At 53.2% G+C, this 12,539-nt stretch overlaps 1 protein-coding gene across 1 annotated transcript in view; it reads right to left on the bottom strand.

Moving 5' to 3' along the window:
• Positions 1–977: 977 nt before the first annotated feature.
• The window catches only part of CRTAC1 (cartilage acidic protein 1), a 136,454-nt gene continuing 124,892 nt past the window's right edge, over positions 978–12,539 (bottom strand). Inside the window, exons 12-15 of the mRNA XM_079701418.1 lie at positions 6,195–6,340; positions 4,800–4,842; positions 2,077–2,220; positions 978–1,253 (exon numbers count right to left, since the gene is read on the bottom strand). Of these exons, the coding sequence (XP_079557544.1) occupies positions 1,222–1,253; positions 2,077–2,220; positions 4,800–4,842; positions 6,195–6,340 (365 nt within the window). The 3' untranslated portion in view covers positions 978–1,221. The remainder of the gene's footprint in view (positions 1,254–2,076; positions 2,221–4,799; positions 4,843–6,194; positions 6,341–12,539) is intronic.

Raw genomic sequence — 12,539 nt, forward strand, 5'->3', positions numbered from 1 at the left:
CAGCTTTGGCTCGGGGACCAGCTGGCTCGTGACCTTGGGCAGATCACTTCATCTCTCTGAGCCTCATCTCTGGGGCCCTTTCAGATCTTTAATTCCATGTCAACACACAGGAGTGGGCTTCCCAGAAGTGGAGCGATTTTTAAGTGGGTGTACCTTTTCTGTGAAACTGTAGCTGTTTTTATTTTAAAACTTTTCATTTAAGCTCGTATGCCGAGTGTAAAAACAGCACTAGCTATGAGGAATTAATAGTTTGTGATTTATGGGGCATATTATTATTATATCAGAAAATGGTAGTTTTTTTGGTTAAGTATATTTTTTAAAGGCTTGGTGCATTCTTAAGTGTGATTTTATTATATCTTGGGGCACCTTTTCTCCCCATAAAGAATGGATCTGTGATTTATAACGCACCTTCACTACTGAAGCTTGTCATGAAAGTATTCTAAGGTGTTACATCATTCCCACAGGTGAAGCTTCCAGGAGCTTCCAGGTTTCCAAGAATATTGCAGGGGAGACCAAATTGCAAGCTTCTTTCTAGAAATCAGGGTAACCTGACACTAGCCATGCCTATGTCCAGCCACATATTAAGGGGGTCTTAGAAAGGAAAGGGCCCTTAGGTTCAACTCTCCTGTCATTTAGATGACGGAAACTGAGGCCCAGAGTGGAGAAGTGACTTCCTCAGAGCACTCCATGTCTGTCCCTTGCTCATCCCACATCCCTTACCTGGTCCAAACCCCAGTCCCTGACACGTGAACACTGATGCACAAACCCAACCACTGCTTATGCCTGGGGCAGACACTATCTCTATCTCATGAGTTGCTTTCTAAGGGCCATGTGATGGAAGAGCTGCTGCTAATTCAGCATTCCAACCAGCTCTACTTGCCTCAGACACATTTTTTTTCCCACTAGCTAGACACTAATACCCAGCAGAGAGTTTATTGGCATGATTTCTCCAGAAAGAGGCTGGAAGACTTCTCAAGTTCAGACTTTAACATTTTTATCAAGAGTCCCAAAGGGCCACCCTTTCCCTCTCCCATCATGACCACCAACCCCAATATGGCTTTCTCTACCACGGGCAGTCAGGGCCCGCAGAGCAGAAACAGCATAGGCCAAAGCAGCAGACATGTGGCACATAATCAACTGAGCAAGGAACCGCCTGGGAGCCATCTTTGTTAAGGGCAAAATAAGCCGCTCATGACACTGGAGGATACACAAAAGACAGGACTATCTTGATTCTTCTGAAGGAGTGAGGGAGGCTGGATGGGGTAAAAAACATGTTCTCAGAAGGCATGCAAAGGAAGGCTTCACAAACAACTAAGGTGACACAAATATCTCCCAAACTTCCCTTTTCAAAGATGGCCACCCCCACGGTCCATTCAGAGGGAGCGCGCAGCAGAATGTACTGGGCGCGGAGAGAGAGACAGGCAGTGGGAGAGATTTAGTTTGCCACAAAGGTTGTTAGTTTTGTTTTTGTTTTTTCCTTTATTGATGGAATTTAAAGTGCATATAACTGAAGGCAAAGTCCAAGGCCTAGAGAAAGAGATGAGGCCCGAGAGAGAGGCTCAGAGATTCTAAAGGCGGCAGAAGGATACCCACCTAAAAAGGCCACTTGAGCTGCAAAAAGCATGGGGCAGAGAAATAGAAAATGGGAAAAAGAGAAAGGGGGTGGGTGTGGGTGGTGGGTGTGGGGAAGCGTTTGGGAGGAAGAAGACAAACAGCAGTTCAGAAATTCAGACAAAGGTGAGTAGTAGGAGTTAGTCTATATCCCAGGTAGGAAAAGGTGGGCTGAACTTAAGGTAGGAACATTAGTTTTAGGAAATGTGAGAAGGGGAGAAACAAGAAGAGCAATAGCCTCTGGCCAGGACACAGCACCCCAGGGGCCCTTCAGATGATGGCAGTAGTGGTAGGGCTTTTCCAAGCCTCTGTTATGGTCTTCCTTGGAGACCCCACGAGGGTCTAGGGAGACTCCCTCCAGCCAGGGGAAGGCAGGGGCTGGGGACCTGGATCTGGGGCCTCCCAGAGCTCTCCAGTGGAAGGCAGTTCCCTTTGCTACTGGACCATGGTGGGGGCTCCACTCACCCACACAGGCTGTGCCGTCCTCGTTGGGCTCGTAGCCCCGACTGCATCTCTTGTTGGTCCGGCACCTGTAGCTTCCATACGTGTTAACACACACGGGCTTGTCTCGAGGGCACACGAACGGGAACTGGATGCATTCGTTGGTGTCTGAAAGGCAAGGGGAGCCACTCACTGGGGGTGGTGGGCAGTGGATCCTTGCTCAGGCTCTGCTGCCCACCCCTCCCCCGCTGTGACCTTGGGCATGTCCTTTCTTCTCTCTGGGCCTCAACTTCCTTGCTTCAGTCCCCTTGGCTGGCTCCTCCTGTACTTGACCTCTACACGTGGAGGGCATTCAGGCTTGGTCCGGGGTCTTCTCTTCCATCTACCACACTTGCTCTTGGTGGTCCCTTCGTATATAGATGATTCCAGACGTTCCAACTCCAGCCACGACCTCTCCCTGGGGCTCCAGGCTTGTAAATCTGTCTACCATGCATCTCAAGCTTACTGGGTCCAAATGGAACTCTAGATCCCCCCTGGCCCTCAAGCATCTTCTGCCCCCTGTTCCCATCTTCCCCAACTCAATCAACGCCACTGTCAGTCACTTGGCTGCTCAAGCAGACATCGGAGTGATCCCCGATTCCTCTGGTTGCCTTACCTCTGCAGGCAATTTAACAACAGATCCTGTCAGCTCTGCGCCCATAGTACCTCTCCCATTTGGCCACCTCCTTCTCACTCCTCTGCCACCAGCCTGTCCCCAACCACCAGCAGCTCTTGCCTGGATTTCTGCGGCTGCCTCCCTCCTGGCCTCCTGCCTTCCCCGCTCCCTCCAATTCTATCTGCAATTCAGCAACCAGGTGATCTTTTGAAAATGTGAACCACGTTTTTTACCCCATCCAGCCTCCCTCACTCCTTCAGAAGAATCAAGATAGTCCTGTCTTTTCTGTATCCTCCAGTGTCATGAGCGGCTTATTTTGCCCTTAACAAAGACGGCTCCCAGGCGGTTCCTTGCTCAGTTGATTATGTGTCCCATGTCTGCTGGTTTGGCCTATACTCTCCTGCTTAACTGCAAAGGGCCCTGAGAACAAAGTCCAGACACCTTTCTAGGGCCTCAAGACCCTTCTTAACTTGGCGTTTGGCTCGTCCATCCTCTCCTGGCACACTGGCCTTCCTGTCCCTTTGACACACCAAGCCTTTTACCTGTATCCTGGTCTTTGCTCCCGCCCTTCCCTCTGCCAGGAAAGCTCCTCCCTCCAGTCTTTCTGTGCCTGGACCCTTCTCATCCTTCAGGTCTCAGCTCAAAGGTCCTCTCCCTGTCCATGCCATCTAGAAGAGTCTTCAGAGAGCACCTTGCTTGAAGGTTTCTTAACTCATCTCGTCCAGCGTTCGGGTCACATGTTTGTGGCCTGTCTCCCAGACTAGAGCGGACGCCCCTTCAGGGCAGGTGCTTGGTGTGCACCCCCAGCTCCCCGCGCGGGGCGCTATGTAGGATGCACACAGATGTCTGCTGGTTGGTGAAAGGAAGCGGCGGCTGCACTGGGGATGTCATGGCGTCTGCCCGGCACATGGGGAAGGTGCTGGAATTTCTGTGTACGTGCACTGTCTGTTTAGAGTGGCTACAGAGGGGACGTGAAGAGCAGAGGGGACTAATTTCCTCCTCAAGCCCCCCTTCCAGCCATCCTCCTCCACTTCTCACTTGTGGTCCTTTGCCCATGCAGCACCCTCCACTGGAACACTTTCTCCCCTCTGCAGGGCGAACCCCTCATCACCCTTCAGGTCTCAACTCACACCTTACTTTCTCTGGGACACCTTCTTGGACCCTCCCTAGACTGGTTTAAGACCCCACCTGTGTGCTCCCACAGTCCCCTCCGCTCCCCCACCCCAGCCCTGCTCAGGCTGTGTGGTCATCACTGTTTACTTTTGTGCCCCTCCCATTGGCTCTAAGCTCCAAGAGGGCAGGGACTGCGTCCTTCTTGTTTACTCTCGCATTTCGGTAGTAAACGCATTCACCTGGGGCTGATGAGTATCTGCAGAGGGGACTTGGGAAGAAAGCTGCCTGAGCATCTGAAGGGCAGGTGGAACCTTTGGCCTGACCCCTCGTTGCTGGTCACTGGGATGGAAGACATTGGGTTGAAGACCTTCTGGGTGCTGAGCCTCTAGGCTGCCCCTTGCCCACTCCAGACCCTCTGGGGACTTTTAGAAGGTCCCTGGACCCTCATAGAGCTGCCTCACGGAGCCTGGCCGTGCTGCAGTTACCTGCCTGCCAGCACTGCACAAGGCTGCAATTTCCCTTTTGTACTGTGACCACATGCTACACTCTGGTTTGCTCCAGTGCCCCCCAGCCATGCCCACCCTTGCTCACCGGCCCCCTTGCTTGCTGCTCTGTTGGAAGGAGGATGCATGCCCGCCCTAGCCACCACGGCCCCCTGGGAGCCAGGCCTCCCTGGGAGCTCTGTCCAGGTGGTTGTGTGTCTGCTCCCCATGCTCATTCTGTCTGTATGCATGGCAGGGAAGCACTGCCAATTCCCAGAGCTGCAGTGATTCAGCCTGCTGGTCACTACCATCACTCCCACCTTGCCGAGTCACTTGGCGGTTGTCTTGGCATCTGAAGCCTCAGGGACAAACAACACATTCGCCTCCTCACCCTTCCGCCCCTTGTCTGCAACCTGAGCCTTGCCAGGGCCCAGGCTGACATTCCCCAGTGAGAGTCCGGCCTCTGCCTTGTCCCCTGGTACCGGCAGGCAACTCACCCACGCAATGGCCATTTTCCTGCTGGGAGAATCCTTGGCCGCACTGCAAGGTAGGCAGAAGCAGAGACACTAGTGAGTGGAGAAGATCCCATCTCAGGTCCCCTCCTAGTTACAGCCGCAGAGCAGCTGTCACCCTGACCCCAGCATGAGGGCTGCTCTTAGCTCTGCGCCTGGGAGATCCCCTCCCTGCCAGGCCCCCTGTCTTGCATTGAGAATAGGAAACTGGGCAGGGAGGCCACGAACAGATCCATGCAAACTCCTGCTCACTCCCCTTGCATGGGATCCACACACCTGCACTGGGACACCTAACAGAGTCTGTCCCTCCTGTGGCATCACCCTGAGACAGGCCGGGTCTCAGGAAGGCAAAGTGTAGAGAGGGGTGGAGAAGCTTTTAGAGGTGCCTGCTCACTCCCTGCACCCCCTTCTCTGAGAACCTTCCCCACTCACAAGGGGTGGGTGCCTGCAAGCCAGGCCGTCCCCCACCTCTGGGCAGGGCTGGCTGGACAAGAGGTGGACATCCCAGCAGGAGGAGGGACTCAAAGGCTTTGCGGCTAGAAGCTGAACTAAGTGAGGCTGAGAAAGAGATTCTGGCGCCTGGTCACGCCGGGGTGTGGAGGCTTTGCTGTGTCTATGTGGAGGTCTCAGAGACAGCAGGCTGGTGGCTGGAGGCGGGGTGGCCGGGGACTCGAAACGGAACACTTAACACAAGACAGAAATGTTGACTGTTGGAAAAGACAAATGATGGGGTGCTGGTGCGGCTTCCTGGGGAAGGATAATGCTCCCCCCCGAGCCAGTGCACTAATGACAAACGTCTTTGAGCTCCTGGGGCCACTGAGCTGCCATGGCTCTCGCCCTGAGCATCCCTTGCATTTTGTGAGCTCCTCTAGAACCCGCCCTGTAAACCCCCTCTTCTGTGTGAGTTTAAGTGGGCCCCTGTTATCTACAATGGCGTGATCCTCTCCAGAGAGTGGTCCAGAGCTCTTCCCCGAGGAGCCCCCCGAGACCCTGCCCCACCCTCAGAAGCAACAGCTTTGTCAGAAGCTTTGGAAAGAACCAGAAGTGAAGCAGGAGACCTGGGGCCAACTGTTAACTCTGCTCACAAATGGCTGTGCGGTTTTGGTGGGTTCTCTTTCTTGGTCTTGGTTTTCATTCTCTATAAAATGGGTGAAAAATGCTTGCCCTTCCAATACGCCAGGATTTCTGCAAGGAGCAGAAGAGATGTGGGTGTGACACTGGCGTGCAAACTACACATGGAGGGGTCACTATGAAGCCTGCCCTTTGCTAAGAAGATTTCCATCATTCTAGAAACAAAGTCTGCAGATTCCTGGGAATCCAGCTTCAGCCCATGGGTGGGGCTTGCTTTTCTGGCTCTGAGGCCCAGATGCCTTTGCTTACCTCCAGGGGGGCCGCGTCCCGAAGTCTGTCCTCATCCCGCGGGTAGGGAATCTCCAGCACCGAGTTCAACTCCGTGCTGGCCACGTTCCGGCTGGCCATCTTGCCATCGGGCCATGTCACCTCCACGCTGCCGGCCTCATCCTTCCCTGTGGGATGAAAGGAGAAAGGATCAGCTGCAGAGCAGGGGGCGAGGAGGGATTCTCCACAAAAGTATCATCATTCATTTATTCATTCATCTAATAAAAAATATGAATTGAACACTGTTCGAAGTGCTGGGGAAATAGTGAACAAGGCAGATGAGGTCCTGCTCTTTTAGAACAATGCTGTCCAGGACAACTTCAGCAGCGATGGCGACGTTCTCTCTCTGCTCTGTCTGCTCTGGTAGCTGCTGGCCATGGCTGCTAAGCACTTGAAGTGGCGTGAAGGAACTGAATTTTTTTTTTTTTTGCGGTACGCGGGCCTCTCACTGCTGTGGCCTCTCCCGTTGCGGAGCACAGGCTCCGGACGTGCAGGCTCAGCGGCCATGGCTCACGGGCCTACCTGCTCCGCGGCATGTGGGATCTTCACGGACTGGGGCACGAACCCGTGTCCCCTGCATTGGCAGGTGGACTCTCAACCACTGCGCCACCAGGGAAGCCCGGAACTGAATTTTAAATTCAATTTAATTTTAACTAACTGACTTGAAATGGCCACACATGGCTAGTGGCTACCATACTGGACAGCACATTTCTAGAACTTATATTCTAGTGGATTTTGGAGGGAAGAGAGTAAAGCCTGGTGGTAAACATGTTGACTTTGGAGTCCTGGGTTCAGATCTTGGCTGTACCACTTACCGAGCATGCTGGGAAGGACATGGCGGGGGGTGGGCATCTGGAAGACCTGGGGACAAATCTCAGCTTTACATCTGACTTGCTGTGTAATCTCAGGCGTGTCACATTTATTCGTATTTGCATTTATATTGGATGTTTATAGTCTGCTAGGGGCTGTCACTGGGAATAACCCTCTTTTTAGGGAGCTTCCACTCTAGTGGGGATAGACAGGCACACAGATGAACAAATAATGCCAGATATTGACAAGCTCTGGGAGGAAAACAAAAATAGGGTGATGGGATAAAAAGGAAGTAAGAGTAGGCTGGGGGCTTTTCTAGTCAGGGTGGTGAGGGATAGGCTCCTGGGGAGAAAGCATTTGAGCCGAGCTCTAAGTAAAAGCTGAGGTGACAAAGAACCAAAAGGCAGAGAAAGACCGTTCTACAAAGCTGAGATGTTTACAAAAACTAACGGTGGTGCAACTCAGAGAACATTCATGGTGAATCCATCTGCGCACATCCTTAAAGTGACGTGTTACATCACTGGCAGGAAGCAGGCTGGAAAGATTTGTCAGGTGTTTAGGCATAGTCAAAGCCGGCCCCAGCTCCCTGATTAAGGCAACAGGCCCATCACCGAGAAAAGGTCAGGTAAATGGTGACGGACTGGGGTGGAGAGGAGTGGGGGATGGGCCTCACCTGCTGGGAGGGCCCTTTCTCCAATCAGTCACCTGGGAAAGAGGGCAGTGCTCAGCACATGTAGGAGGGAGGCTGCAGCCCCCTCGTCGGTCGTCACCCACCAGGGCTGACCAGACGTGGGCTTGGTGCTCGGGGGTCCACCAATCCATACGCTCCCCCAAGCATCATTCGTAGGCTGAGAAAATGATGTCACCCACATTTGTATGCTACTTTCTCCTTAATGCATATAGACATTGTTAGAAAGCAAGTGAAACTGAAAAGTGCTGTCAAATTTATAGCAGCTTTTGGTCACTGCTGTCCACCAGTGGATTTTACAATGATCGCTGCTATGGGGGTCGAGGGTGGTCTGTGAAACATTTTCACGTATGAAAGCGGTTCCCATATTTTAGAAAAGGGTTGAAGCTACGTCTAGACTTTGTGGGGAATCTATGTACAGACGCCTCTGTGCAGAGCTCTGCTCTGGGGTGGGAGCTAAGACAGGACGGCGTGGAAGGACTCAGCTGCATCTTTCTCCCTGAGTCCCGGTGCGTCAGTCCGGGGCTTCCAGAAGAAGGTGCACTTTGACAGCCACATCATCCACTTCCTGTGCCTCCCTGTGTTTGGTTCTCTTTTGCTGCCTCCAACCCAAGGCCTCCAGAGAAGTCTCTTTGTAGCGTTCCAGCCTCAGGCTGCCGTGAATTATCGAGGGCAGGGACCAGCTGCTACCGTCCGGAAGTGTCGAAGGTGAGTAGCCCCTGCCCCTGTGCCCGCGATGGGGCAGCAGCACCAGAGAGAGGCTCCTGGAGCAGAGACTCGCACACAGTGCAGAGACCCGAAGACGCGGTGCAGCTTCTCTTCCTGCGGAGGCTCTCCCCTTCCAGGCCTGGCCTTGCTGGCTCTGGGGTTGGCTTTATTAAGCCAGAAAACATTTCTCATAAACTCCTACTGCCCCGCTCCCTCCTTCCACAATAATTCATTTTGGGGGAAGGAGGTGAAAATAGGATTGGGGAGGTATCAACTGCCCTCTCTTTTACTGTTTTTTTTTTTTTTTTTTTTTTGGTACGCAGACCTCTCACTGTTGTGGCCTCTCCCGTTGCGGAGCACAGGCTCCGGACGCACAGGCTCAGCGGCCATGGCTCACGGGCCCAGCCACTCCGTGGCATGTGGGATCCTCCCGGACCGGGGCACGAACCCGTGTCCCCTGCATCGGCAGGCGGACTCTCAACCACTACACCACCAGGGAAGCCCCTCTTTTACTGTTTTGAAGCAGTCTCTTGAGGTTCAAGAGATGTGGCATTTTTAGGGTGTTCAGCACCCAAATTAAATGGCAGATGTAAAAAGTAAACAGTTTTCTACTAAAAAAAAAAAAGGAGACAAAGAAGAGCAAATGTTTCTCACCTAAGCCAACAGAACAGCTACATGAATACATTTTCCAGCCTGACAGAAGTGCCAGAAATAACTCAAAAGAGTCGCCGAATATTCATAGACAATCACGAATTTACATCCTGCCTCTGAATCTTGCTTCCTCCCTTCCTCCAGACCCAGGGAGGGGCAGGACTAGGAGATAAGTCAGCCGCGGGGGGAGCACATCTCAGTAGGACTCCCTCCTTTGTCACTGATTATTTTGCCGACTTGGGTCCTTAGTTTCCTCATCTGTAAGAAGGGAGCTCTACCCCATCCAGGAAGGACAGTTCTTCCTTGGAATGTCAGCCCTGCCCCGGCCGATTTTGACCCTCAGCATCCCCATCCTCATCATCTCTTAGACATGGTGGGCGGGGGGCGCCCTGCAGTTCCCAAAGGGCTTTTGCTTGTTGGCAATACTGCTAGAGAGTATGCACCCCAAACTGTACCAGGTGATTCTCAGTGTTAGGGCATTGGATCCTCATGGCAGTCCCATGAGAAGGTACTAGTTTTATAATTTCCATTTTAGAGTCGAGGGAGATGAAACTTGGAGAGGTGAAGGGAATTGCTCACAGTTACCCAGAGAGGGAGTGTCTGATCCCAAAGCCCGTACCTGCTAAACCCTTGTTCTACTGCCCACCCGACCCCAATGACCAGCCCACCATGGGCCAAGCATCATGCAGGGGTCTGGGATTTAGCAGGAAGGACAAAGACCCAGGCCCCATCCTGGAGGAGCTGAGCCCCATGAGGGCAATGAACACAGTGATTATGTTATAATAAACTGGGAAAGTGCACCCATAGTATTGGTACCACTTGGTGAGACAGGTGGGTGTTAGAAGTCATTTCGTTGGAGGATTCAGGAGGAGCAAGAGCTTGTGAGGCAGAGAAGGGAAGGAAGGGGAGAGGCTTCCTTGATGATGTGGCTTGTCAAGGTGCACCTTCTTCTGGAAGCCCCGGCAGAGGGCACAGCACTGGCAAGAGTATAGAGATATGAAAAGGGCATGTGTGTTGAAGATCAGGGAGAAGCTCAAAGTGGAAGAAGCAGGGTGTGAGCCTGTGTGTTAGGTGGGGTGGGTGGGAGAGGAGACAGGGCGGGGGGTGGTGTGGGGAGGGACTTTGGAGCCCTCACAGGTGTGGCTGGCTTGAATCCTCCCAATTACTCTGAGAGGGAGAGTTTATCCCCACTTCCCGGATGTAGACACTGAGGCTTGGCAAGATGCAGTGATCTGCAGGTGCCTGAGCTAGGACTGGAACCCAGGCTCCTGCCCCCAGGTCCGGCTGTTCCCCCTGCCCCAGAAATCTCAAGTCTTCACGCAGCTGCCCAAGCAAGGGGGCCTTTAAGTTGGCCAGACTGCGGGGGGCCAGTGTGTCAGGGAGCTGGGTCGTGAGCAGAGGAGGGCCCATTAAGAGCAGCAGGGAGTCGCCTCTGGCAGCTTTTAAAGGACAAAGGCCAAGGAGGCACAGAGAATCGCGCTTTTCAGAAGCATTACAAGCAAAACAGATGGTGGGAATACAGTTGGGGGAAGATTTTTGCACTTTAATAAAGCGATTTTTATGTGGGCCACTGAATTTTCCTTCCCTAAATGAGCACCAACCGGCTTGGAGGCAGCTCTGAGTCACTTGCAAACCATCAGCTGAAAGGAAGGAGGGGTGTATGTGCAGGGGCTGGGGGTGCCATCAAAGCCTGGGGTGGGCTGGCCCAGTGGGTGAGCCCCTGACGGCGGGCTGGTGGGGCAAGGAGATTACTGGCGCTTGTTTTCACTTACTGGGTTTGGTAGAGCTGCCTCAGCTCTGTGCTCGCTCGGAGCCAGAGAGCCTGGGTGTGGGATACGTGCGGTGGGTGTGCAGGGCTGGGACGTCGGTTCAGAGCAACCGGGGTCCAGTGGGACACTCAACAAGGGCTGTGAGCAGAAACGCTGATTTATGAGCCTGGCGGGCCATCTGCACCGGGGTGGTGGGGGGAGCAGGGGGAGGCCAGGGCAGGGTGGAGGGTGCAGAGAACAAGGCCAGGGGCTCCCCCGAGCGGGGGCGCGTGGAATGGTTCTATAGAATGAAGCTGAGAGCCCTTTGCACAACGGAGTGGGCCTGCTGGGACCCCCCCGGAAGAATGCAACACAGCGAGGTCCCTGAGTTTTCATTGTGTGATTCGATGCAGTCTGGACCCTCGGGGTGCACAGTGAGGGTCTGAGAAGCTGAGTCCGCTAACCACAGCTCAGTGCTGACCAAGCAAAGGCCTGCAGAGCTGGGAGGCGTTCCTTCTCCAGCCACCGAGAGATGAGCTGGCCGAGCACGTGGGGAAGAGAAGGGTCCGGGAGGCTGGCTGCTGAGAGGCACACGTGTGCACCCACACACATGTCCACGGACAAGCCGCTCACCGCACCTTGCTGCAAAGTCAGGAGGCAGGGGGTGGTTTTGGAGGGAGGAAGGAGCAGGGTCAGAGGGGGTGAGCAGGGGCGTCGCAGGTGCTGGAAGGGGGGCTTCCTGCAGCCCTGGGCCCTCCCCTCACAGCCTCCGGCCGCGTCTCCCTCTTAGGCATGCGGACGTCAAGGCAGCCATTTCTGCATTCCTGTTCTGGACCTGCCCCTTCTCAGCCCAAATACCACAAAACAAACTGTTCAGGATTGGAAACCATCAAACTGTCCATCCGTAGGGGACTTGCTAAATAAATTGTGAATGTGGCCACACAATAAAATACTGTGCAGCACTAAAGGAAAACAAAGGAGATATGCACAGACTTGGAGTGATGTCCAGGATATACCGTTAAGAGAGAGAGAGAGGGCTTCCCTGGTGGCGCAGTGGTTGAGAGTCCGCCTGCCGATGCAGGGGACACAGGTTCGTGCCCCGGTCCGGGAAGATCCCACATGCCACGGAGCGGCTGGGCCCGTGAGCCATGGCCGCTGAGCCTGCGCGTCCGGAGCCTGTGCTCCGCAACGGGAGAGGCCACAGCAGTGAGAGGCCCGCGTACCGCAAAAAAAAAAAAAAAAAAAAAAAAGAGAGAGAGAGAAAAAAGGAAGTCTGGGAATAATAGGGAGAGTATAATAATTTCTGTTAAAAAAGATTCCAAGGCATATTTATCTATAAATGTGCTCCTGTGTATTTTGCGTGCAGTAAAATCATATCAAAAGTATGGAACTGGGAAGAAGCCGCCCTGGAACACTATATTTGTATCTGCTCCCTGCCCCTTCCCCTCTGCATTCCTAAGCCCCTCATCCTGTTCTGCATTTTCTTCTTTCATAGCACTTAACATCCAACATTTTATATATTTACCTAGTTGTTACGTTTATTAGGTGTCATACGTTACTCCTCCTTCCACGAGAATGTAAGGTTACCCATGGCAAGGCTCTTTGTCTAGTTAGTTTTTGGCACAGAGTAGGTGCTCAGTAAGTGAGTAGAGACTAAATGAATCAAATGACACTGGTGTGGGTGAAGAGGGAACGTTTCCTTTTTTTTTTTTTTTTTTTTTT

This window comes from Hyperoodon ampullatus, assembly GCF_949752795.1.
Source record: "Hyperoodon ampullatus genome assembly, chromosome: 1".
NCBI lineage: Eukaryota > Metazoa > Chordata > Mammalia > Artiodactyla > Ziphiidae > Hyperoodon > Hyperoodon ampullatus.